This window comes from Ornithorhynchus anatinus, chromosome 15, assembly GCF_004115215.2.
Source record: "Ornithorhynchus anatinus isolate Pmale09 chromosome 15, mOrnAna1.pri.v4, whole genome shotgun sequence".
NCBI classification, from domain to species: domain Eukaryota; kingdom Metazoa; phylum Chordata; class Mammalia; order Monotremata; family Ornithorhynchidae; genus Ornithorhynchus; species Ornithorhynchus anatinus.
Window position 1 is genome coordinate 23637675 of NC_041742.1, and position 27864 is coordinate 23665538.

The 27864-nt window shown below is 41.6% G+C and overlaps 1 protein-coding gene across 2 annotated transcripts; it reads right to left on the minus strand.

Moving 5' to 3' along the window:
- Window positions 1-27700, minus strand: CLTRN (collectrin, amino acid transport regulator). 2 transcript variants are annotated; one of them, XM_001515571.5, is made up of 6 exons: window positions 27594-27700; window positions 27198-27256; window positions 21732-21817; window positions 14509-14622; window positions 9448-9642; window positions 1-843 (listed from the first exon to the last, which is right to left on the minus strand). In XM_001515571.5, the coding sequence occupies exons 1-6, from the start codon at window positions 27658-27660 to the stop codon at window positions 687-689; spliced, it is 678 nt and encodes a 225-aa protein (XP_001515621.5). In that variant the 5' UTR covers window positions 27661-27700; the 3' UTR covers window positions 1-686. The 2 variants fall into 2 exon arrangements, with proteins under 2 accessions (XP_001515621.5, XP_007668617.3); XM_007670427.3 differs by lacking the exon at window positions 14509-14622.
- Window positions 27701-27864: the final 164 nt, after the last annotated feature.

Sequence of the window (27864 nt, forward strand, 5' to 3'; positions counted from 1 at the left end):
AATGATCAACTCATATTTTATTAGTACAGATTGTAAGAATACTCACCTAACGAAACGGTGCCTTTAAGTGAAGCAAAATATTCATCAGAAGCTGCTTAATTGACAAGATTAAATTCCTCCCCTCTGTGTCACATCTACTTTTATCAATCCATAAAATAACTAATAATTTTTCCCTATCTGGCCTGTCTACAGTAAACAGCACACAGATTCATGTTTAAACTAAAGACATAAAAATTGCTAAACTACTCAGTCTTCAGAGGACTTTCTTCCACCACTCTGAGACAATTCGTACTAACAAAAGTATTGTTTGGCCATCTAAGCAGAAATAAGAATACAATGTTTTATGAATATCTCTAGAAAATAGCAAAAATTAAAAAAAATAGAGTCATCATTTTAAAATTGTTTATAGCTAAAAATTTAACATGAAGTAGCCTTAATTACTCTTCCCAGCCTTTCTGGGAAAATATTTTACAAAAAATCCACTATTAAATATCTTAGAATTCAAACCGCCCACATCGATTGCTTTATGTTGCTGGTTTCTCCTTCCTCTACTTGCCACTTGTTTTGGCAAGTGTCACAGAGTCCAAAGAAAATATTTCCCTATCCTGAACGCTCTCTGACCCTCAGTGGTAGCAACAAAATGGGCAATGAGTCTCTCGGGGAAGCAGAACAGAAGCCGAAGGATTTCAGAGCGGTGTAAACCTTTCATCATCTGCTACAAAGACGCCATTAATCTGGCCCCCTCTGGGATCTAGCGTTTCGCAGGGAATCCCATTTTCCACCGTCACCGTCGTTTCACATTTGTCTTCCACATCATCCATTTCTGGCGATGATTTGCTTTTCCTGAAAGCATATGGAAGGCATCACTTGAAGTTAAAATTGTGCTTCGTTTGAACAGTGTTTTCCAAACAAATACAGAATGAAAGAAGGGAGAGGGAGACAAGTGTTGTGAGGGTGAAGTCAATGAAATGGGTTTCCAGGTGAGTTTTAATGGAGATGGACAGTTGAATGAATGAATGAATGGATGAGGTGGATGACTAGTGTAAGTATAAGGAGACATAGTGTATCTCTGCTCCCCAGGGAAAGTATATCTGTCTTTTCCACTAGAGTGCAAATTCCTTGAAAGCAGGGAATGTGTCTTGTGCCTATATTTCATCTTCCCAAGCACTTAGTATAATGTATTGTACCCAGTAAGCTATCAGTAAATACCATTACCACTGCTGATTTTTAAATTAGTTAGGTGTGCCCAGCACTGTTCCAAAAACTGAGTTAGATAGAGATATAACAGATCAAAAAGCCCCTCTCCCACAAAGGGTTCACAGTCTGGGAAGGGGGAGATGGATAAAACAAGATAGTAGCAGTTGCAAACAGCAGCAGTTAAAAGCACCAACAAATCAAGAAAACAATTATGTCCACTGGAAATAATAATTCCAGCAAATAATAATAATACTAATTATGGTATTTGTTGAGTGCTTACTATGTGCCAGGCACTGTACTAAGTGCTGGGATGGATACAAGCAAATAGGGTTTGACACAGTCCCTGTCCCATGTGGGGCTCACAGTCTCAATCCCCATTTTTCAGATGAGGTAACTGAAGCCCAGAGAAGTGAAGTGACTTGCCCAGGGTCACACAGCAGACAAGTGGCGGAGCCGGGTTTAGAACCCATGACCTTCTGACTCCCGGGCCCATGCTCCATTCACTGTGTCATGCTGCTTCTCAGGTATTAAGTATATAATACTTGTGAAAAAGATTTCTCGGGCTTTTTTTTTTTTTTGCGAATAATGCCCAACGATACGAACCTCAGTAATGACGCCTGGACCAGCAAAGGCTACATACCGCGGCCGTGTGATAGAATCAGCCTCAAAGCCCCAGACCAGTGTTGGGATAGCTCCACGGTCTCAGATAGTGGATATGTGAGGGGCTTCAACTTCTGGTCCACACAGCATAATAACTTTCCCTATACATATCCAGTCTCACATCTTGATTAAAACTCCCCATGAATTCACCAACGGCTGCTTGGTTTGAAGGCCCAATTAGACGGTGGAGATCAGAATGGAGAAACCAGGGCTTGGTAACAGATTCATGGCCTTTAAGGCTCTGTCTAAAGTGGTCAGTTTCTTTCAATGGGAAATAGAAGTGCTCTGGTTCTGCCCTGTATTCTCTATGCCAGCAGGTGGTTTCGTGCCTTGGGCTCCTATCAGTGCCTAGTCAGTTCTCTTTTTCATTCATTTTTAGTGTTCTTGCTAGTTCTTTGGCCTTTCGGTGCCAAAATGGAGCCTGAGAGAGATTGGTTTTCCCCGTGCCTTGTGCGCTGATAGCATAGTCATGTCTTTTGGAAGCACAGAATGGAACAAGAAACCTTGGATCAAACCTATTCAATTGAAAAAGGGCAATTCTGAAAGAATCCTGGTCTTGGGGAGGTTAATCTCTTCCTTGGCAACATCAAAGAATAGTACAACTAATTTACAACAGCTAACCTCATTCAAAGATTTGAGTGAGGTTTTTGTCTTCCTACCCATGAACAGAAATGTTTTTTATCTATCTAGGAAAACAGCACAGTGCTTATGCTTGCAATATAAGCGATAAGGGAATCGTTTTCTAGGGTAAAGGAGATAGGTGAAAAGAGTTATTTTTATACATTGAAAGAGGGATACAGGAGGCTATCTCAAAATATTTAGCAATCTCTTCTGCTGCCTTTCACCCTCTAAGAAGGGGGCAAGATAGAGGCAGACAACTCCTGAAGGTAATTGAAGAAATAGGGCAATAAAATGAGTGGAGCACCAAGATGGGAGTGGAAAATAATTAAGAATAAAGAAGGCAAGTAGAAAATGGATAAAATATAAATAGCAGTAGCAATTCTTATCATTTCAAACAAAAGCAATTCCAGGATTAGGCAGCTGCTGAGGAAAATTTTACAAACCAACAAAATGGGTCCCACTGTTCTTTTTAATGGTATTTGTTAAGCACTTACTATGTGCCAGGCATTGTTCTAAGTGCTGGGGTAGATACAAAGTAATAAGATTGGGCACAGTCCATGTCCCACATGGGGATCTCAGTTGTAATTCCCATTTTACAGATGAGGGAACTGAGGCACAGAGAAGTGAAGTGACTTGCCCAAGATCATACAGCAGACACTTGGCAGAGCCAAAAAAATTTCCAATCCGACAAATGTATCCCACTCGTCACAGTTTCAGCATTCAGCTGACTGACATTTTAATTTTGCTTGCCTTATTTGTATATGACCTTGAGATGAGTTAATTCCCGGACTAAGAAACTGATGTCATCTGAAACCTACAGCATCAGCAACTTGAAAGCTAGTGGGGATGATAAAAAGCTCAAAGTTTATCTGATGCTATTTCTCCACAAGTCATAGCACATAGTGTAATACCTTGAGACACTTGCTTATGGTACTGATATCATTAAGAATAATGAACTTTTGCTATCTGGGACATTCTCATTTAATGTTCAGCTCCAGATACGGTAAAGTGACTTCTGAAAATACAGCTGAGTGTTCCTCACTTCCTGTCTAACAGCTCTGGGATATGAAGTGATAAGTAAGATTGAATATGCATGACCACATCTCTAAGGTTCATTCATTCGTTCAGTCTTATTTATTGAGTGCTTACTATGTGCAAAGCACTGTACTAAACACTTGGGAGAGTAAAATATCACCATAAACAGACACATTCCCTGTCCCACAATGAGCTTACAGTCTAGAGGGGGAGACAGGCATTGATACTAATAAATAAATTACAGATATGTACATAAGTGTTCTAGGGCAGAGAGAGGGGATGAATAAAGGGAGCAAGTGTAGATGACGCAGAAGGGAGTGGGAGAAGAGGAAAAGAGGGCTTAGTCAGGGAAGGCTTCTTGGAGATGTGCCTTCAATAAGGCTTTGAATGGAGGGGAGAGTAATTACATGTCTCCTACCATGTTCTCATTGTGTGAGCAGAAAGAAGGTGGCAGGGAACTAGGCAAAAGGAAGTAATAAACAGTGGGGAACCTGCCCCACTAGTGCCGGTAATTCAGATCCACTTCAGGCATTCCTCTGTCCTACCCTACCCCCACCGCATTCTGCCACTCCCCCGCCCCGCTCCCCAAGGCCTCCGGCTTCTGGCCCTCTACTGAGTCTCATCTCGCCTGTCCTGTTTCTTGCCCTGTTTCTGGCTTTCAGAAAGAGGGCAGGTAATATGAGACTCAGTAGGCCCCACCCACTGTCCACCCTGCTCATCTCCCACATTTCCTTAATGCTGAAAGTACACTCTGATAGCCACCAGAGAGACAACTAAGTGCCAGACCCAGAGGTGTAACCAAATGCCACTCAAGTGAGTCAGTTTGCCCATTCAGCCCAGGAAATTTTCCTTTACAGCTTCCTGAATTCCACACAAAATTTGCGCACAGGCACAGAGCAGCTCCATGCTCTGGGCCTTATGTTGACAAATCCCAACAATTTAGGAGGTTTACCCTACTTAAATGACTCATAAGTGAAGAAGCGTATGGGGGAACAGCATTTTAAGATTTTATTGCTTTGGCGGACCCTAACGGAAAAGTTAGAGAAATCCCAGGTGATAAGGAAAACCAGCAAGAGGTTCTAAAGATTCATGGAGTGTTGAAGAGAAGCATTTGCTCCAAGTGAAGTCATGGGATCTGAAGCGAGAGCTGAAGGATTCCTATCCCCTTAGTGCGGAGTGGGTCGATCTCGGGGACCCCTCAGCAGCAGAGGCGAGGATTGACCCTCCCTGTGTCCCGATTACCTCTGGGCGGGATGAGAGGTAGGCAGGGCATTTCCCTCAGTAGAGATCTTTGGACTCAGTGGCTGCACTCCCATGTCTAGGTGCCCAACAGCTATGAGTTCAAGCCCGAAAGTCAAGGTCCCTGGCTGCACTCCCGAGGAGGGAAAGGATCAGTGGCCTCATTGACTCCGATAACTATACCCAGTCTGAAAGCCTGGTCATCCAGCAGGTCTGTGCATACAAGTACTTGTACGCACACAGCTCTCCCCCGCCGCCCTCCCCCGGTAGTTGCTTGAGGACTTCTGAGGCAGAATTGGGTCCAGTGACCATGGAGACCACTAGGCCTGTAATTGGGAATGTGGCTGCTAATTCTGTCATATTGTATTCTCCCAAGCACTTAGTACAGTGCTCTGCACTTAGTAGGCACTCAATAAATACCATTGTTTAATAATAATAATAATAATGTTGGTATTTGTTAAGCGCTTACTATGTGCAGAGCACTGTTCTAAGCGCTGGGGTAGACACAGGGGAATCAGGTTGTCCCACGTGGGGCTCACAGTCTTAATCCCCATTTTACAGATGAGGGAACTGAGGCACAGAGAAGTTAAGTGACTTGCCCACAGTCACACAGCTGACAAATGGCAGAGCTGGGATTCGAACTCATGAGCCCTGACTCCAAAGCCCGTGCTCTTTCCACTGTGCCACGCTGCTTCTCTGGCACCACATCCCCACAATGCATGGCCAGAATGACAGATTAGGGCAAGGATTAGGTCTTAGATTGTAAGCACCCCCCAAAGAGATTGACCATGTCTAACCAGACTGAGTTTCCCCTTTTCCCTCTGCTCCCTCTCAGCTCCCCCTTCACCTCCCCTCAGCTAAGCCTCCTTTCCCCCTGCTCCTCCCCCTCTCCCTTCCCCTCCCCTCAGCACTGTGCTCATTTGTATATATTTTTATTCCCCTATTTATTTTGTTAATGAGGTGACCATCCCCTTGATTCTATTTATCATGATTAAGTTGTCTTGTTTTTGTCCGTCTGTCTCCCCCGATTAGATAAGTCCGGCAATGGGCAAGGATTGTCTCTATCTGTTGCTGAACTGTATATTCCAAGCGCTTAGTACAGTGCTCTGCACATAGTAAGCATTCAATAAATACTATTGAATGAATGAATAATTCCTACCTGTGTATTCTCTACTCGCACTCAGTAAGCTGCTCTGCACAAAACAAGTGCCTAATTCGTAATATTATTACTACTGTTTTTAGCAAAGCTAAATGTGGCAGCTTCGCCAAATACAGAGTTTCAGCGAAGAGTAGGGTCAAGCATTTAATCAAAAAATTCGGCTCTGCTGCCTGTCCCTTGTAAGATGATTCAGGGGGAAAATCCTTGGCAGAATGATCTGGATTGACTGTATATCATTGGTTCCAAATTCATCAGGCAATTGTAATGTTCTCCCCTTTGGCCCAAAGATGACGCTTGGGAGGTCCCAACCTTTGAGTAATTAGTGAGATGTTGTTGAAAAACTATCCTCAAACAGGAATGTACCGCACGCAAGAACTCTGAAACAATATTTTCAACAAAATCAACGTCAGTAATGCACTTATTAGTAGAGTCCTGCATTCGGTTTGGGGTTTTGCATTTTAAGACTGGATAAGGAAAAATTGGAGAGGGTCTAGAAGATTTAAATAAAATCATCAAAATGTAGCTAAGTAGAGCTTAGGAAAAAGCTAAACAAATTGGAATTATGGGCTGTTGCTTTTCGGGTTTTTTGAGAAGCCGAGTGATGAAAGGGCCAGTCGGCAATTTGGTAAAGGAGATGGGTCTGGGTCTGGTGAGTACTTATGAAGCAACATGACCTAGTTGAAAGAGCAGGGGACTGGGAGACAGGAAACCTAGGTTCTAATCCCATTTCTGCCATTTGCCTGCTTGGGACCTTAGGTAATTACTGACTATCTCTATACTTAAGTTTCCTTATCTGTAAAATGGGAATTAAATACCTGTTCTCCCTCCCCCTTAAACTGTGAGTCTGTATGGGACAGGAAACTTGTCTGATCTGATTATCTTGTATTTACCCCAGCACTTCCTGTAGTGTTTTGAACATAGTAAGTACTTATCAAATATCAGGCTACCAAAGAAGATTGTAAAGTGTTCTGTGCTAGGGATAATTATTGCAGAATATGCTTAAAATAGTTTTGTTAGAAGGCAGGGGACTTGCTTAGATGACCTGGGTGGTTTCTTCCATTCTTATAATTATTTCACTGTGGGACAGTAATATCTATCCATTTGTATTGGACTGTATAATGTCCAGGTCTTTGTCTTCTTTTGGAAAGATGACAAGTGTAGCATCTTCTTGGACCCCTCACATCCTTCCCAAGAAAGTCTTTGTGTCATTCTTTGTATTCAGCTATTTACTGTGTCTTTTTACACAGATTTTCTGCCTAAGGAGACCATGAAACATGCCAGATTCAAAGCACCATAAATCCATTTGTCTTTGCTGGCTTGTCATATTTTTTCTTACTACATTTGCTAATTATTGAAAATATTCATGTTTAAACAAGACGATTGTCTTTTCACTGCCCATCTGCTTTTTCCTGTCTGATCCTTCAGTGGTCACAGGGCTATATTTGTGACACTACAATCACTTCTCCTTGGCAACAGACTCAAATGAAGCAAACAGAGCATTATGTTTATGCTGCAGAATTCACCCAGAGAAGAGTCTGAATTGTTGGGAGAGACATGCTTTTACCTCAAAGCAGCCATGGGAAAGAATGGCAAATTGGCAGGAGAGAAAATTAATCTTTTTTTTTCCTCGCTTCAAAGTCCTTGTATGTCCAACAAGTGCTGAGTAGACCAATGAGGAATTTCACCATCCATAAATCTAAGTCTTATACTGATACCCAACCACAAAATGATCTAGATGAAGGATCAGATTAATGAGTAACTGCCTACATGAGGCAGAATATTATCTCATTTTGAGATTTTATAGAGTTCACACCCTTCCAAGGAAGGATTAGATTTTGAAAAGTCATTCAAGTAACGGAGTGGAGTTTTCAGCACCGAGAATAAAATAAACTAGAGGTTCTCTGAGGACTACCTCGAGCTCTACCTGCCGGTAGAGCCAGGCAATCAAGCCTAAATCAACCGATAAAACAATCAGTGGTATTTTTTGAGAGCTTACTGTGCGAAGAGCACTGTACTAAGCTCTTGGGAGAGTACAATGCAATCAGTCAATTGTAGTTATTTATTCAATCATATTTATTGAGCCCTTACTGTGTGCAGAGCACTGTATTAAGCACTTGGGAGAGTACAATATAAGAGACACAGCAGAGTTGGTAGAGATATTCCCTGACCACAAGGAGCTTACAGTCCAGAGGGGAAGACAAACATTCATATAACTGCAAACACAAACAGAGATAGACACACCCATACCCAAAGACCCATACACAGTCATACAAGACACGCTTCCAAAATAGATTTGTTTTGTGAGGTAAATGTCATATTCATTTCATTTATCAGTTGTGAAATGCATGAAAAATAATGAAGTTGATGAGGAATGGTAGTGGCACTGCTCATCCCTGGCCTGAAGCACTTAACCATTCAAGAGTATGAGGAGTCGAGATGGGGAAAAATGAGGTACAGCCATAGATTCTGTGACTGACACAACAGAAAATCAAAATTCACTGCACTCTTACAAATCTTGTGCTTCTGTTTGTCCTCTTTCTATGGCTTGGAATCAACTGTGACAGTCAAAGCTTGGTTCCTGTAAGCCTTCGAGTCTCAGCAGTGCTGATAATATGTGCAGTGAAGACCTAGCTACCTCTTCCCATCCTTGCACTGATTTACGTGGCAGTTCCGGCCCCAAAATGTTTAGAAAGGCTTTGTGCATAGTTCGGGTCAAGATCAACAGGGAAGGACAGTTGCTAAAGGTTGCAACCGCTCAGTCTTAGAAGTAGAGGCACTTGCAGCCCCAATCTCCATTCCCCTCTTGACCCCTGCTCAAGTCTTCTGGGCAGGAGCGATTTCGCTTAGCTCAGAGCCTGCAGCATTGGTTCCATCACTCATCTTGCCAGCTTCTCTCCTATCCATAATGGTCATTCATTCTCAAAGGAGACATCCCTGATAATGTAATTCACCTATGGGTACGTACATATTTGACAAAAAGGCCGGTGTCCACAGTCCTGACCACCCTGTGCCCACAGGAAGACTGTTTCTTGCTATGCTGGCTTCCTCTCCTGTTAGAAGTTGTAGAAGTAAAGTAGTAATAAAGGTATTTTATTAAGCACCCATTGGGCGCAATGCACTGTATTAACTGCTTGGAAAAGTAAAAACATGAGTCACATTCCCTGCCTACAAGGAGCTTGCACTCTGTTATGAGTGACAGCCATGAAAATATAGAGTAACCTGAATAAATAATTGAATGTACAGTCAATTAGATATATATTTATACATTTTGGTGAAAGGCATTTAAAAATATGTACGTGCTACAGGTGGCTGAAGAGAGTTTGAGAATGGACGACTGGGAAACTGGACGTTTAATCTGCTCATTTGAATAATCAGCGCCACCCTCTCTGCCACCATTTGGATAATTTTGAGTGTGATGTAAATTAGTGGGTTCTAGATTGCAAACTTTATCTTCAACCTGGGAGAAACCACACAAAATTAAAAATATCACTCCTCCCTTGGTTTGGAAACAACTAAACACAATTTGAGTTACTTACCTTCTGTGTTGCTGGATGCCCGACATAATGAGTAACGCAATTCCAATGATGACAAGGCAGAACACCACACCAAATACAATCATCCAGACAGGCACCGAGGGCTCAGTCGGTGGAGCGAGAGTGGAGGGAATTTTTAAAAACTCAAGAGTTTGGTCATTCAAAAAGAAGGCATTGTTGATCCTATTTCTGTTCATCCTGGCAGAAAAAAACCCAAACATAATGATTAAATAATAATAATAATAATAATGTTGGTATTTTAGCGCTTACTATGTGCAGAGCACTGTTCTAAGTGCTGGGGTAGATACAGGGTAATCAGGTTGTCCCACGTGAGGCTCACAGTCTTCATCATTTTACAGGTGAGGTAACTGAGGCACAGAGAAGTGAAGTGACTTGCCCCCAGTCACACCGCTGACAAGTGGCAGAGCAGGGATTCGAACCCATGACCTCTGACTCCCAAGCCTGTGCTCTTTCCACTGAGCCACGCTGCTTCTCAACACCTTCATTTCTATAGAGCATCTTCCACCGTGAATATTCCCTTGGCCATCGACGGCTTCGATGGTCCGGCGAAACAAAAGCACAGTCCAGGTGTTTAGATCCGGGTTGTAGCCGGTTGACTCGATGAAATGGTGTGTCTGGGTAGCACTGCCCTCTATGGGGTGAATTCACATTCATTCACTGCCAATGGCTTTTGGAACACGGTTCGCGTAACACAGGAGATCACACGATTTCGGTGCCGGTAGGGACCTGGTGAAATCGAGTCCTTCTTCTGAAACTGAGGCGACACTAACCTATTCCTAAAATGTGTTTAAGGCTGAATTTACTCAGGGAAAGTGAAGGGCAGACGTGGGCAACTCTGACACCAGTATTATGAGCCGAAGAACTTCTCTTCATATTCAGTGATTCTTCATAATGATATTTGTTCGTAATGGTAGTTGTTAAGCGCTTACTATGTGGCAAGCACTGTTCTAAGCGCTGGGGTAGATACAAGTTAATCAGGTCAGGCAGAGTTCCTGTCCCACATAGTGTTCACAGACTAAACAGAAGGGAGAACAGATATTGAGTCCCTATTTTACTGTTGAGGAAACTGAGCACAGAGAAGTTAAGTGACTTGCCCAAGGTCACACAGCGGGAAAGGGATGGAGTCAGTATTAGAACCAGGACCTTTGACTTCCAAGCCCGGGCTCTTTCCTCTGGGCCATTCTGCTTCCAATTCTGCTTTTTGCCTGGATTAGTTGGGCTCTTTTACTCTCCGCTTTATTTTGACAGAACAGACATACTCAGCAGTTAATTATATAAATTGCATCTATCTGACTTATCTGCCTACCCTAACACCCCCATTATGCATAGTTTTTTTATTCTCCATTCAATTCACAAATAAATAATTCATTTCACTTTATAGGAGTAGAGCACTTGAGTATTTCATAATCATGCAATTTAGGTGAGCCATGCATTATTGCTATTGTTTTTGTCCGCCTCCCCCGATTAGACTGTAAGCCCGTCAATGGGCAGGGATTGTCTCTATCTGTTGCTGAATTGTCCATTCCAACCAGTTAGTACAGTGCTCTGCACACAGTAAGCATTCAGTAAATACTACTGAATGAAGGAATGAATCCAACTGGAGTTGACAAAATGCTTTGGGAAATCTGTCACCAGAAATTCCATGGAGTGAGCATTCAGAAAGCCGATACCAAGCTCACAAAGTTTAGGACCTGGCAATGAGGGGGAAAATATATTCAAATTGAAAAATGAAATCAGTGTGGGTAGTGGGCAGAAAAATCTCATGGCTAATATTTGCTGGAGCCTAGGGTAGGTTCTACGGCAGGGATGGCATGAGAGGGAGCAGGGAGAGTCCGGCCCTCTGTCTGGTGCCGGGCTGACACTCGCACACGCTGTTCCACGCTGCCGAAGGGCAGCCCTGGCATGGCATCGGGGGAGCCGAGCAGCCAAACCTGCCCGCTGCCCTTGCTCCAGAGCCATTATGCTGCCCTCCCGGGTCCCCGTAGATGCCGGATGCTGTTTCCGATCCGTGGGACTCCGGCAGGAGCCAAGGCAGAGAGAGGCTGGGGGATTAGAACAAAATTTCCGGGCATAAAGGGGTCTGGTGCCATTTCAGAACTGAAAGGGGGGTCGACCAGATGATAACCAGATGAACGGCCATCCGCCTGCGGCTCCTTTTACAGCTGCTCGCCCGGGGTTCTTGCAGGGTCAGAGCTGCCACTTCAGACTCCTCCGGGGAGCAGACCATAGCAACTGCAGCAGGCTGAGGTCGGGGTGGGGACGGGGCTCCTCATCCATAGCTGGGCAGGGCAGTCTTGCCTTTCCTTCTCCAGTTCTCTCAGCCTCCCTGTGTCAGAGACTACGGTGAGGGTTTCTCTGTTTCTTTCTCTGTGCATATAGGTGTATGCATGACTATCTGTTGCCCCTGTCCCTGTGTCCCTCTAGCTCTTATATCTCCACACATCTTCTCTCCCTCTTTCTTCTGTCTCTGCCCTGTCTCTCTTGTGTGTCGGTCGGCGTGACTATATGTCTGTAGGTGAGGAGGTTGCTATCACTGCCTCTATTTGGTCTGTCTTCCCTGTCTTTTCTCCCCTCAATTGCCACGCCAAGTACTTCCTCCTCTCCTCGCACAAACGCAAAGGAAAGAAGTCCCACCGCAGTCTCACTCTGCTGGAGAAAATAAGGTCACTTGAAGCTGGCGGCAGTGCAGATATGGGATGCAGGGAGGCTCTTCTCCATCAGGACAGCAAAGATCACTTAGCATGGGGTCCAGAGAACCTCCTCCTGTTCCCACCCCCATACTCGGACACTCTGACCCTGCCTGCCAGATGGTCCGAACTGGATGATAGTTTTAAAGTTGCATCTTATAAATTATTCAATCGTTAATTACTCTTTGATTGGTAAGTCATGTTCTAATTGACCAGTGGAAGTTTTAAAAATCTCTCTTCCCATTAAATATACCCGATGACTCACATTTACTAAGTAATCGACAATAATAGCATTCACATTTTCTGGCAAACTGCAGAATGAGTCTTGGTTCCAATCAGTTTGTAAAATTGAGTAGATTAGGCTATTTCCGATGGCAAGAGACTCTCCAAACAATGTTTTTGCTTAAGGGAGGGGAAGAGATTATTTGTTCACTAGGGCTAGATAAGAGTACCGGAATGTACATTTTCTCTTTGTGCATTTACTCCTGTAACTCCTTGGCACAATCAGAAGCTTAAATGTTAATCTTTTCTAGAAAGAATGTGTGTCCTACCAGATACTAGGAATTTCTCATTCCAAAGATAATATATTTTAAAGATTAAACTTTAATTGAGCATTGAAGAAATCATTCCATTTGTGGGTGTCAATCTTGCAAGTCCTCTGGATTTTCTACCTTTCATTTTGAAGCCACAGAGGACTGTGGATTCTGTCGGGCAATCTGCCACCAGAAAGTAAACTGTGATTGAGGAGATTATTGTACATTTTTATTACCTCTCAATAATCTCATGCTTACTTTAAGAAGATTTGTCCTCATTGATGAAGTCAGCAAGCACCTAAATGCATAGAATTAAGTAGACCCTCCTTGCACATAGGAACACAGACTTAGGATGTTAATGAGTCAGGTCTAAAAGCTATAACAAATAGATAGAATCCATGCCCTTTAGATTCATGGGTTTGGGGTAACCTGAAAGCTTTGTTTATTGACAGTGCAGAGGATAACCAACTTCTTCACTCTGGGGGTAAAGTTGTTATCTTTACAGGAAGCAAAACTGATTTTTGCGGAAAAAAATTCCTAAATCTCAGAGACATTTCTGGTTTGGTTGTTAGTGCAATGAGTGACGACGATGTTGCCCCTGCAGATAAAAAAGGAAATAACACCAGGGAAGGGTGATTAAGGTGTTTGTGGAGGCAGAGAAACTTCCATGTAAAGATAGCTATAAGAGGACTCTTCTAAAGGTAAAGATAGAGGCTGAGATGGGACTTGATTAAAGTCTACAAAATCATGAAGGATATGAATAGGACAAACAAAAAAATTATTTCTTTGTCATTTTTATAGTATTTGTTAAGTGCTTACTATGTGCCAGGTACTGTACTAAGCACTGAGGCAGATAAAAGCTTATCAGCATGGACACAGGTCCAGTCCCACATGGGGATGATAATATTAAACCCCATTTTACAGATGAGGTAACTGAGGTCCAGAGAAGTTAAGTGACTTGCCAGAAGTGGGAGGCCCAGCCTCTATACACTAGGCCACGCAACCAATCCACAACACCAGGAGGAAGGGACACCCTTTTAGCTTAAAAGGGTAGATTTAAAACAAAAGGAAACCTTTCTCCACCAAGCAATAAATAAATTACCACATGAAACTATGAGGCTGAAAATATCAGCCAGTTCAAAAGGGATCTGTATAAATATATGGATGAGCAGGAAAACAGTGTGTTACTAAAGGGATGTGGAGGAGAAAAATTAAGGAATGTTAAATGGAACATCTCTAACCATTAGGATGAATGCTAAGGAAGGCAACCGTTGCACCGTTCTTCTAAACATTTTCTGTCAGGGATGGCCTACTTTACTGAATTAACCATTGGTCTGATCCAGTAATAACCTTGCTGATGGCCTAAAATTCTTGGATCTTTTATTTCTTTGAACATAATTTCCATTCCTCAAGATATAGTAATTTTCTCAGTAGGCAGATCCACTATGAAGCTGTAAACAAATGAGCTTTTCTTGCAGACTTTTCCCCCATCTGTAGTATCATCGGTCTGACAGTGGCAACCAGGAGGGTGGATAGCACTGCTGGTGGCCATGTTCCCTGGAGGGGTCTGGGTTGGGAATAGAGAAACCGAGGTTCCACAGGTGTCACATCTTTGTAGAAGGCCTTATCCCGACAAACTTCAGTTTGTCCCCAGGGGTTTGCCCGGCCCTGCGTAGCTACCGGTCCAAAAAGAATATTTCCGGCAAAAGTAGCTATTCAGGTATGTTTATACCATGCCTAATCAGTCACTGATTATTCCCATGTTGGCTCGTCTACATTGGCACGACAAATTTGGAAGAGAGTAAAATGGAAAAAATAATTACCTTATTGCTGCCTGTACCTCACCTGCAGGAATAGTCTGGTTGTTTGAAGGGTCTGTAACCACAAACCAGAATGACACACGCTCTGTTATATTGCAAAGCAGCACATTGGAAACTCTGTAGATATTGAGGGGAAAAATGCATTATAAGGAAAATAGATCAGAATAGGATCAGCTATTTGCTTGATACTTTTGTAGCTTTTCAAGGTGTCCTGGGCAAAAGGAAAAGGTTGTTACGGTATTACAAAAGGAAAAATTCCTCTAGAAACCTGCCTTGGCTACATCTGGCCCTATCTGGCACCTGGATTTCCCTCTCCATACTTCTCCTAACCATTAGAATGGATATCCAAGAAGGCAACTATCACATAGTTACTCTTAGCTTTCTGTTGCCACTGTTGGAGATAGATACGGGAAGCAGCGTGGCTCGGGGAAAAGAGCCTGGGCTTTGGAGTCAGAGGTCACGAGTTCGACTCCTGGCTCTGCCACTTGTCAGCTGTGTGACTGTGGGCAAGTCAATTAACTTCTCTGTGCCTCAGTTACCTCATCTGTAAAATGGGGATTAACTGTGAGCCTCACGTGGGACAAGCTGATTACCCTGTATCTACCCCAGCGCTTAGAACAGTGCTCTGCACATAGTAAGTGCTTAACAAATACCAACATTATTATTAGAACACTGAGCAATGGACCACTTTTCAAACCCAGTAATGGTGTTTATTTTGGTCTTCTCCTCTAAAAATCCATGCCAGTATGAAGCATTATCATATTTAAAATATTAACAAAAAAATAGGTCAGTGAAATGAGAAGAATCTACAAGTCACATAGTGCTCTTATTTTAAGGAGAGCACTTTGGTGGTATAGACAAGGCCTTGGAGAGAATTCTGTTTATCACCAGCTGCCCACACTGTTATTAATTAATATTATGATTACACAAGGATGTTCTGAATGAATTTTTCCATTAATTTATCTACTTGGGGGGGGGGGGAGGCGGATGCACACAGGTGACTTTAGTTTTCACTTCCCACCAGTCCCACCTCAGTTTCCACGGTGATTCTGGGTAATCAGGAGCTAGTTCAATCAATCATATTTATTGAACACTTACTGTGTGCAGAGCACTGTTCTGATCACTTGGGAGAGTACAATATACAGAGTTGGTAGACATTCCCTGCCCGCAAGGAAAGTGAAAGATTTATTTGATTATTTTTCTTTCGCTGTAGCAATCAGCCACATTCTGGCTACACATTATCAATGTGGTTTTGCAGAAATACACTTAGGAATTGATCTTCTAAACTCCTAATCAACTACCCAGGAGCATGCTATGAAATAAAGTTTGTCTTATGATTTGTGCGCCTCAAAGTAATCTGGATTCCAGCCCTTCCCTCCTTTGCAATACTCTGATTCTTCAATATAATTGCAAATGTAAAAAAAACTGTATTAGGGTTAAATGAGAGAGATCAATCAGTGAATGAATTTCTATGTTTAAAACATGAAGTATAGTCAATATATTATTAATGTCTCTGGTTCGATTGCATAAATCATACAGACCATTTCAGTATTAGAACTTAATAGCTAAGCTTCAAATAGAAACATGAACAAAAACATTCCGAGGAAGAATCAGAGAGCACACAGAATCATTAAAATGAATTAGATTCCCTAAATCTCCTTAGCAGGATCACCAATTCCAACAGTCCAAAGAGAACAATCCTCCATTAAGTGGGGTTTGGGGATTGACGTCTGTAACTCTGGGGGCAGAGCAGGCAGCTACAGCTAAACCATCCCATCCCTTGAGAACCAGCGAGAAATGGAGACACAAGATGATGGCTCCTCAAATGGCCTGGATTGTAGCTTGCTCCTTTCTACACCGGGGTAGGGAATCTTTCCAGCCCCCATCCATGGCTGTGAGGGGGGTCTCTCCTGAAGCCACCCACAGCCAGGAGCAGGTTCATCCCTTCTGGCCCTTCCGGATATGACGAAGATCCCTTCTGGTGTGACTGTGGGCCTAGCAAGGTCCTCTGTGCTTGTCTTCTGTGTCTCAGAGATAGGATGAGGCCTTAAACCTCTTCTGCCTGGACCTAGGACTCCTGCAACCAGGTTCTGCAACTTCATTTCTTCTCTCTGTCCTCTTTTTCCACCTCTTCTTTCTGTTTCCTTATCTGTCTGCCTGTCTCTATTGTGTCAGAAAGCTGCTCCCATCTTGGAAATCTGACTCCCTTGGAGGCTCCGTCCCAAATTCACTCTCACAGGTCAAGATGGAAAGTTGACACTATTGCTCTACAGATCAGGCAAATTCATCCTTTTCAGTTTAAATCTCTGCCAAGTCACTTGGAAGTAGTATGAATTAGCAAATCTAAATTACCATTAGCCAATTCACCAATCTTAACCCTTCCCCTCTCCCCTTATTCTCCACGTTCATAAGTCCCTTGAGGGCCAGAGACCTTGCCAACCTTGCCTTTTCAACTGGGAACTTTGTCTTAAGCTTAGTACAGAACTCGGCACGTAGTAAACCCTTAATAAACATCACTACTGCTATTACCACACTTTCTTCCAACAGAGTGGCACCTTGCAATAGTGTATAACTGATATTCAGAATGAGGGTTGTGTTCTTGTGAAACTGGGTTCTTGCGTATTAAAGAAATCATGTTTTATACTCTTCAAAAGCTTCGTACAGTGCTCTGCACACAGTAAGCACTCAATAAATACTATTGATTGATCGTTTGATTTTAGTATTCCCCATTCTGATGCCAACAGCATGTGCCCAAGCTGTTTCTTCCAACAAAATATCATGTCAAGGCCAAACAGGCTCACGTGGAATGCTGCTCCCTAACAGCATTTTAGTCAAAATGTCTAGTGAAAACAGACATTAGGGCAGAACTAGGTCTACTGTATAGTTTTGGTAGTAGTCCCTGTGCTTTTTAATGCTGAATTTATGTTTCGGAAAAATGGCTAAGCTTGTGTCTAAATCATTTTGCTTACGGTATATTTGACTGTAATTTATTTTTCATTCTTTGTTGTTCTTTCCTACTAATTTGATATTCTTCTTTGCTGTTCATAATTTTGGAGCATACTTTTTAAAAGTTTGGTTTCTCAGCTGTCAGATAACATTCATTCATTTTTATTAAAAATGCAGAGTTTTTGAGATGGGATTACCAGGCAGACTAGCTTGAGCAGGGTGAAATGAACTTCAGGAATGATATTAACTGAGGTGATTAGTTAGTGCTGACTTGCATCATTGCATTAATAAGCTTCAATTTTACTTTGCATGGTATAAGACCTTTTCCGTGCTTTTGAACAAAGAACAACAACTTTGTTGTCTGCACTCTGATTGTCAAGAGCCCTGTTCATTATGAAAACTAACGGCTGCTTATGAATTCACTCCACATCCTCTGCCTCCTTCCATCTCCAAAGACTGTCTTCCCTTCCAGATACTGTGAGGAATAATGAGAATTTTTCGTAACAGAAGATTTGGTTGGGTAGGTCACAAATAAATACCAAAGTATTAAAATATTGAAGTATATCACTCACATTTGATGTTATTTAATAATCTGCTTCCTTCAGATTGCTGATTCGATCCAAATAAGGCAGCTCACAGTTTGGTGGGGGGAAGAGAGAACAGCTATTTAATCCCCATTTTTCAAATAAGGAAACTGAGGTACAGAGAAGTTCCTTCCCCCAGGTCACTAATTCTTAGTCCTGTGCTTTTTTTTAAATGGTATTTGTTAAGTGCTTACCATGTGCCAGACATTGGACTAAGCACTGAAATAGATACAAGCTGATCAGGATGGGCACAGTTCATGACCCACATTAATCCCCATTTTACAGATGAGGTCACTGAGGCACAGAGAAGTTAAGGGACTTGATCAAGGTCACACTGCACACAAGTGGAGGAGCCGGAATTAGAACCCAAGTCCTTCTGACTCCCAGGCCTGTGCTCTATCTACTAAATCATGCTGCTTCTCTTTCTGTTAGGCTACGTGCTTCTTGAAGAAGAGTACAGTGACAGAATTAAGGAATAGTCTAACTGAAATGCATAGCAAAAACATGTTAAGGGAACACTGTACTTCTCATCTTTAATTTTATAACATAGAAAACAAAACATTAATTCATTTTAACATATCATAATATTTAATTCCTATACAGCCTATGTTACCAGGACAATTAAAAACATAATCCGCCTCAGTAGGGTTTTGGCATTTACCTCTCTATTCAACATGAAAATGTCTGAAAGCATTTTTGCCACAGTGTACTTGATGTGGGAAATTGCTGTTTTGAACAAGTCAGAACTGTTGTGTTCTACCCACTAAAAATTAATATCTCTTAACCTGCTGCTTTTAACGTGGCAAGTACTACTTAGGTCAAGATATTCTGAAACCTGGCTCCACACTGGCTTTTTATCACTAGAGCTGGACCGTATTAAATCTGTCCAAGGCAAAAGAGAATCAATCTATTGCTCCTAGAAATCCAGAGGGGAAAACTCTGAGATGGGCATGTGTTCCACAAGCACAAGCTCTTTAATTCCCTTGGTTTTGATATAACACTGAGTTATTTCCCTATCACCCAATTTATGTCTGCGTAATTAAACAAAGGAAGATTCATTAAAATCCTTAGACTGTGCAATTCGGGATACTATGTTAGGCAATCTTCCGGTAGCTCTCTTGCAAGAAAGCAGAAACTATCTTCAAGCTATATTTTAAGAAACCAGGCAAGCACATCTTATTGACTTACACTTCATCGAAGAAATTGGCAAAAACTGGGAAACTGCCTTAATTTCAGCTCTTACAAAAAAGATTCCTTAAATTACAGGACTGTCTATGGGAATGAAATGATGCATGCAAATCAGTGAAGGGGGGGAAATGGCGAAACAGTGAAGAACATGAAAGAAAGTTACTTTAAAATTCCTGGAAATTGCCAATTTACATACAAGGATGCCATTAAAAAGCCCCTTCCTCGGGGGTGGGAAAACTCGCAGGGGTGGCAGGCCTGTGCCCTCTGCCCACTGCCATCACCATTTGGGTCACGGCGGTAGCAGGATCAGCTGCGGGGAGCTGCAGCAATGGAACAGTCTCCCTCACTAACTCCCTGCAGCAGCAGCTCTATTCTCAATGGCTCATCATCGCTTCTCAGACTGACACATTTGACTCCAAACTGCTTAGTTGACGGTAATTTGGGTGGTAAAATAGTAATCCAAAATTCAATGCCATCTCACCACCGGTTGGATGTGCCTTATCACTTTAGAAAAATTCCCCAACTTCTTCAGTCTAGACCCCAATTCACCATTTGAAACAAATGAGACAAGAGTCTCATGGTATCCAAATAATGTAATTTCATTACAAATGATGGCCAAAGGGGATTCCCACCTGTGTATCCTTTCCCAGTGAATAGAACATTGCTCTGTACATAGCAAGCACTTAAATATTACTACTTTTAATAATAATGATGATGTCATTTGTTAAGCGCTTACTATGTGCACTCTTTACTATTACTACATCCTTTGGATATCTTTTTGAGATAGAAGCAAATTGTCCAATAAATGTTCAACAAAAAAACTACTGTTTGTAATTGTTAGCACGTAGAGTTCTTCATTCAGTTTATCTACTATAAAGAAGAGACCTAAAATCAAATGGTGCATATAAGGAAAAAAATGCCTTTTCTTCTAAAGATAAATGGCTCCAAGGGTGGAAAAAAAAGTATGTACATTACGAGGGTCACAAATTAGTGGAGTTAGGATAATTAGTGCAACAACAAAAGGTTTGTTTTTAATAAGGAAAATCAGAAATTAGTGGTTTGTGGGTATTTATGTCAAAGGGTGGGATTGGAAATGATTTACACTGGAAACGTGATTTAATTCTCAGTATTATATTCCTAACCTTAATCTTAACCCTAACTATATTCCTGGGAAATTGTTTGGACCCAGTTGGGAGGTCTCACACTGAGTTTCTGGGTGTTTCCCCTATCTCAACCAAGATCTCATCCAAAATTCGATGTTTTCACTTTTCTCTTTGCTTGAGGGTGGGGTCAGGGCATTTTCCTGGATACCTCTTACCCCAGCCTTCAAATATTTTCACAGGTCTCACCTATTCAAAACCTATCTCATTCATGAAATCTTATTCTCCACCACAACCCACTCATCTTTCTCCATCACAGTGAACAAACAAATACATTGATTTGTGTGGACAGAGAGAGAGAGAGAGAGAATGAGAGGGAGAAAGATATTGTTAATAAGATAAAGTGAAGGTATTTAATATTTTTAGGTGAATGTGTGTCGACGTTTTTCCTTCCTAAAGTAAAAAGACAAATAATTACTATTGGTAGGGACAGAGACTATTGCTTCACCGTATGATGTAACATTATCTGTCTTATATAGTGTCACCCGCATACTTAGTAAAGATATACAGTTGTGACTGTGTGATGATTATGGCAATATACTGTTTAGAAAGCTCCCAGTTTGTCAAAGGAATTGTTTTCACACTATAATACGCCAATCCAAAGCTGCAATTTAAAATGAGAAATACAGTAATTTCCTTTTTCTAACAGTATGTAGTTCTCTCCCTCACATAGTGGAAAGTTCCCTTTAAAGGCACTGTGATTCCACAGTCTTTTCAGAATATTATTTTAAATGATGTTTAATGAGCAAGATAATTTTTCTATGAGGCTATCATAATTAGTCTGTTTTAAATAATATTTTTTATGATCAATACTATCATGACCGCCTGTCAAGGGTCTTCCATTAGGGGTCATATAATGTCACTCAGAATTATTCGGTAATCATCAGAACCAAAAGCATTAGTTGATAACAATAGAATCTAATTGCAGTTCATCATCCTGAGATTTTTTGTGGGTGCACGATTACAGACACGTTTAGGTATTGATGAAAGCCTTGAAAAATTGGGGGCTAGATGAAAACTTCAGAACACAGGCATATCCCTTGATATACCCATGTTAGGTTGCTTTAAAATGTGGATTACATCATGAATAGTTGGAGCACTGGGCATGTTTTCCCGTAGATCTACATGCTCTAAATTAAGATCCATTCCAGAAACTCTGAAAAAGTAATATGATATTTCTTACTGAGATCATTCCTTAAAGTGTGCAAAGTAATAAGATTTCAGAATAACCCTCCATAATTCCCGTCACCAAACCACTAAATTATGTTGGCTTTAAATGTAGTTCATTTAAAAGATTTGGAATGAAATGAACCAGATTCATGATTCAGACATTTCATTGTTAGCTTACTCTGTTTTTCCTCGGTTGGGATATTTTCTCATAGAAAAAGCCACCATTGCTTTGAAGAGGTATTCTTCATTTGAATCCCAGGCATACTAGAAAGCAAGACAGAAAAATGAGCAGTTAGAAAACACAGAGGAGTTAGAGAACGGGTGGAAAATGTAGCACTGAATCAGAATTATTAAATGCTTCAGAAGGGAATAAATATCAACGGATGCGTCAAACTCGAAAGAGTCAGACAGTGGCCAGGCACCAGGATTATATACTAGCTTCCTCTACACTCCCCTCCCCTCGATCGCTCTATGATATGTACGTTCTTGAGATTGAGTTCTACGTGAGCTTGGTTAACTCTGTGGTACCTAAGCCTTTGGTGGCTGGGGCGGACAGGTGCGGCTACCCCGACTAGATTGTGCTCTCCTTGATGGCAGGGACCCCGTATACTAACTTATAGCGTCTGAAGTGTTTAGGATAGTGCTCTGAGCAAAATAAACAGGCAATTAATGATATTAATTGACTGAACCCATTTGGATCCAAGCCGGGCTCGATCGGTTCCCCTTCTTCTATCTCTCGCTGCGTGAGCAGGTCCGAGCTAGACAGAAGGCTCAGCAGACAGTTCACAGGACAGCTCCCAGCTCAACCGGAGATAAAGATGTACACGGATGATTCGAATATAGGGTAGATCCTGGATAATCGAGTTGGACACAGTCGCCATCTCACTTAGGGCTCTGTCTAGCGGGGAGGGAGAACTGATAATGAATCCCTCTTTTACAGATGAGGAAACTGAGGCACAGAGAAGTTTCTGCACACAGTAAGCACACAATAAACACGATTGATTGAATGATTAAGGGACTTGCCCAAGGTCATACATCAGATAAGGGGAAGAGCTGGGATCAGAACCCAATTCCTCTAAGTCCCAGGCCCATGCTCTTTCCACGAGGCCATGCCATCTCCCATTTAACTCCTGGCTTGGTCCTGCTGCTCTACATTTAGTGCTTCAGGATGGGTCAGTCCCCTTTGACAAGGTGGCCAGGCTGAACTGAATATTAAAAAAAACTGCTCATAAACCCAAGGATACAGTGTCCCCAACCCCATTTCCCCAGAATCTGGAGAGTTGAGAGACTGAATAGATAAGTTTATATCCCTTAGGTCTGCTTCCGGGGGAGCAGCCCCCCGGGACAGCCCAAACCAGACTGCTTCTAACAAATGTGTCTGGTTGATGTCATGTGTTCTATACATACATCTTCTGAACTGTTGTGCATTTATCCCCATTTTTTACCTTGATAATAAGCAAAGTTGAAAGTAATGTTATAATCATGATGGAAGGGGGGGAAATTGAGGAATTATTTTTTACTTGTAGCACATTGGTCGGAATTTCAGGGATTTTCTTTTTCTATAAGTAACTGCCTTGAGATAGGATTAAGAGGATTATGGCAACTAGCCGGCATTAGGAAGAATTCCAGTTTGGTGGGACTGTCAACTCAGCGGAAGCCTTCCCTACGCTATTTTCTTTGGCTTGATGTTATTTAATCATCCTGATGGCAACAATAGCTTGGAAGAGATTTAAACATATCTGTACAACTCCTCCAATAACCTGGGTTGATTTAATGCATTTCAGGACTGTTAGTCAATGCTAAAACACACTTCACTTGAGCGTAACATGTCAATACAATCCTTGAATAATAATAGTAATGTTGGTATTTGTTAAACGCTTACTATGTGCAGAGCACTGTTCTAAGTGCTGGGGTAGATACAGGGTAATCAGATTGTCACACATGAGGCTCACAATTAATTCCCATTTTACAGATGAGGTAACTGAGGCACAGAGAAGTGAAGTGGCTTGCCCACAGTCACACAGCTGACAAGTGGCAGAGCCGGGATTTGAACCCATGACCTCCAACTCCCAAGCCCGGGCTCTTTCCACTGAGCCACGCTGCTTCTCTTGAACAATTTTCGTACTTTTTTTTTAAATGGAATTTGTTAAGTGCTTACTATGTGCCAGTCAGTGTTCTAAACATGGGTTAGATACAAGCTAATCAGATTGGACACAGTCCATGTCCCACACAGGGCTCACAGTCTTAATCCCCATTTTCCAGATGAGGTCACTGCGGCCCAGAGAAGTGAGGTGACTTGTCCTAGGTCACAGAGCAGACAAGTGGCAGAGCCGGGATTAGAACCCAGATCCTTCTGACTCCAAGGCCCGCACTCTATCCACTAGGCCAGGCTGCTTCTCTTGGCAAAATAAATTCAACTCAGAACCGTTGAAAATGGCTATACAGATGGTTCATTGGGCTGATTAATATGCTGTAATAAACTGGGATGAAACAGGTACAAGGGACATTTTCTGATTGTGGACATTGCACACACACACTAATGATGCATGGAGAACTTTGAATTAACATTTAGAGATGGGATGAATGCATACCACAAAAGGATAGAGACGCAGTATTTCCAGATTTATGTATTCAAATGATAACACAGTAATATCTTGTGTGTTGTTAAAAGCCCTTTGCTTTTGAAGAACTCTCAGTTCTTTAGAAAAGCGTCATTTAAATATGTGGAAGGATAGCATGCCAAGGGTGGAGGGCAACCCTTGGCAAAACAAAAAATGAGAATATGGACTGAAATTACAACAGGGAGACCTTAGATTAGAGATGATTTCTTGAAAACGAGAGTTCTAAATCACCAAGTACATCACCAAAGAAAAGTAAGAATTTCCTTCTGTGGATATTTTTAAGATTAAGGTTACAGTTATTTGTAAAGGGGGTTAGATGCATAGGGTTGCATGGATGGCACCTGTGGCTATTGGATGTTATGTGCGTAAGCCAGGCATGTAATGCATTATGTCTTATGCAGAATGTTTCCATTGTTTCTACTGAGGGACCCCTGACCACACCCTTGCTGCAAAACCATTACATTCCCCTCCCAGGGTCCTATAATCCTGGATGCCATTTCAGGGCAGTGGGGTTTGGGAGCTTGAACAAAGAAGGAGGACGGCTGGCAGGTTAAAATGAAAACACTGGACAGAAAGATGCCCGGGGCCATCTCTGTATATCCGACCGGTGATGGACTGTCCAGGATAAAACCAGATGAATGGCCACCCTACTCCTCCTTAGGAAGAAGAGGGCTGTAATAATAATTGTGGTATTTGTTAAGTGCCTACTCTGTGCCAAACAGTCTACTAAGCACTTTGGTAGATACAAGCTAAGCAGGTCCCACAAGAGGCTCACATACTACGTAGGAGGGAGAACGGGTTTTGAATTTTGCAGATGAGGGAACTGAGACACAGAGAAGTAAAGTGACATACTCAAGGTCACACAGCAGACTAGTGGTGGAGCTGGGGTTAGAACTCAGTTCCTCCAACTCCAAGGCCCCAGGCTTCTACTCTTTTCACTGGGCCACACTGCAGAATACAGTAGAGTTGGTATACAGGTCCCTGCCCACAAGGAGATTACTTGGGAAGCACTGTGAAATAGGTGAATTTCGAGGCCGCCTTCACCCCTGCAATTCTACCACTCTGACATCAGCAGCCTTCTTTCAGTAATCTCTAATCCTTCCAACAATCCGGCAGGGGCAGGCCTCACTGTTTACAATTTAGAGTCGAGAAACTGAGGCACAGCATAAGGAAATGAAATCCCCCAATCACCTGGCCTTTAGAGGGTCCAGGAAATTTTGCATGGGTTAGAAAGTTATGTGAAAATTCAAGTACGGGTCAGTGACCTAGAGACAAAAAAATTCTTAAATCCTCTACCACAGTTACCCAATGCATAAAAGGCTGTAGGCTGCAGGATTCCTCTCCTTTCATTCCATGTTCTAACCAGCTTGCCTTCTAGACTGTAAACTCGTCGGGGGCAGGGAATGTGTCTGTTACAGTGTACTCTCCCAAGTGCTTAGTACAGTGCTCTGCATACAGTAAGCGCTCAATAAATACGATTGACTGACTGTACACAATAATGCCTTCCTCGCATGGATTCCTAATGGTATCAGCATTGGTTAGCCCTGGTGATGTGTACCAGGCCTCTCACAATCTGGTCCTTTAAAATTCAAGTCCTTTCCTCCTTCTGAAAGCCAGTTTTCTCTGTCACCAGCATGCACCAACAGATTTGTAGACCACCCGCTATTTCCCTAGTGAGATCTTTTTGATTCTGATAGCTCGCAGCAATTTTAATGGCTACCTTTCCATTGATATAAAAATATACCAAAGCAGTATTCCAGAAAAAACTATTATTATTTTGAAATGATGCCAATAGTCATAGCCAGAAAATAGAGGCCCTGTAATAAGACGTTCATTTCAAGAAAAAAGATGCACTTTCAAATAAATCTTTATTCAGTACCTTCTCTTGAAATTCAGATTTCTTTAGCCCTTTAAAATAGGGAAGGGTCGAATATACTACAAATATAAATACAATATGAGATCTAATTATTACTGAGATAAACTTTTGATTAGTAAACCTATCAAAAAAATTTTGGAAACCAGATGTTAGTGAATCTCAGATAAAATAAGGCAACAGAAAATATATAAAGATATATAAAAAAGGATGTGCAGTACTGAAAAACTCAAGCACAAAGCTTCAATTAGTAAAAAGTCCATTAAAACTCAAAACATTTTCTCAATATTATCTGTATAACAATTCTAGCCTTCGCTAATTTGAAAGATATCTATTTGCATGTGGCTAATTAGATTCACAGTCTTCATAACTCTTTGGGAGAATTATGCCAAAACAAAATCACAAAAACTCATCATAGGTCCCAGAAATAAAAACTGAAGACAATTAAATGGATAACTCCAGCTCCTGGACAATTCAATATTAAGTCTTTGCTCCTGTTAATGATTTCATTATACAATAATTTCATAATACACTGATTTCTCTGTGCAGCAGAACTGAGCCATAAAAGAATTCAAGTGACCATCTTTAATCGAATGATATACCTCTAGCCTATAAACCCTTTGTGGGCAGGGAACATAACAACCGACTAGGTAATTCTGCACTCCCCCAAGCACTTATTACAAAATTCTGCACTTAGAAAGCACTCAACAGATATGATTGATCGATTTATTAATTGATTGATGACAAAAGGGATATTTACTAATCCTAGAGGTGTTGGTCTTTTATAAATCCCAAATTCACCAAAACATGCTTTGGTTTAATACAAGGAAGTTAATGGGGAAGCAAAAGAGACAGCTTTTTTAGAACTTTTTTGGGATGAACATACGACACGACATCTTTCCAAAATGCAATAGTGTGTGCCTTGTAATATATGAATATACACACTAATTTCCAAGCCTTGAGTAAACACTTCTTAGTTTAGCAATACCTATTGCCCTGGTAATAAAATCTGGTGAACAATTTATTATGGTTAAATAATCTAGGTAGGATTAATTTGTTTTCAGGTGGATCAATAATTATTATTTAAATTACTGTATAATTTGATCAGAAAGCAAAAGGAAGAAAGAACTCATAGTAATACTCAACTTACCGCATTATCTCCCAAAGCAGTTTTGATACTAAATCGCACTTTAAAAGCATTTTTTGCATCTGCCTCAGAGAGAAAGAAATAGCAACAGTTTGTGATAAAGCTCCCAAAATAATTACTTTTCACAAGCTAGACTACAACCAGATACTACAGAACACAACAGACACCAGTTAAAAATTGAGCTATTAGTGGAACTGTGCTGGGAACACAACCCATTTTCACTGGGAGCTTAGCGACTGTCATTTTGGACTGGCACTATCAGATGATTTCCAAAACCACAAAAGGTGTGAGCTGAGCTTCTATGGAGAATTATAAAAATCAGAGTTCCTTCCATTCACCAGCATTTCAATCATTCTGAAAGCCAGTATTCAGCTTGCAAAGAGACAGAGAACAACTTACCCGGCTGACAAAGCTGAGCGTAAGCAACTGTAGCCAGGGAGAAGGCAAGCAGCAACCCCCCTGCCATCCTGTCAGCGTGCAAACTCGAGGCAAAACGGAAAAAAACACCGGTGAAAAGCAGTCTTAAACTTTCTGTGACCTAGGATTAGAACATCAGCAGAACAAGTGAGCCATCAACTAAAAGGTTTAATAATTAACCCACGTTATTTTAACTAATATAGTAATGGACTCCAACCATCTTATGTCAGTTATTTACTCAATTATCTATGGA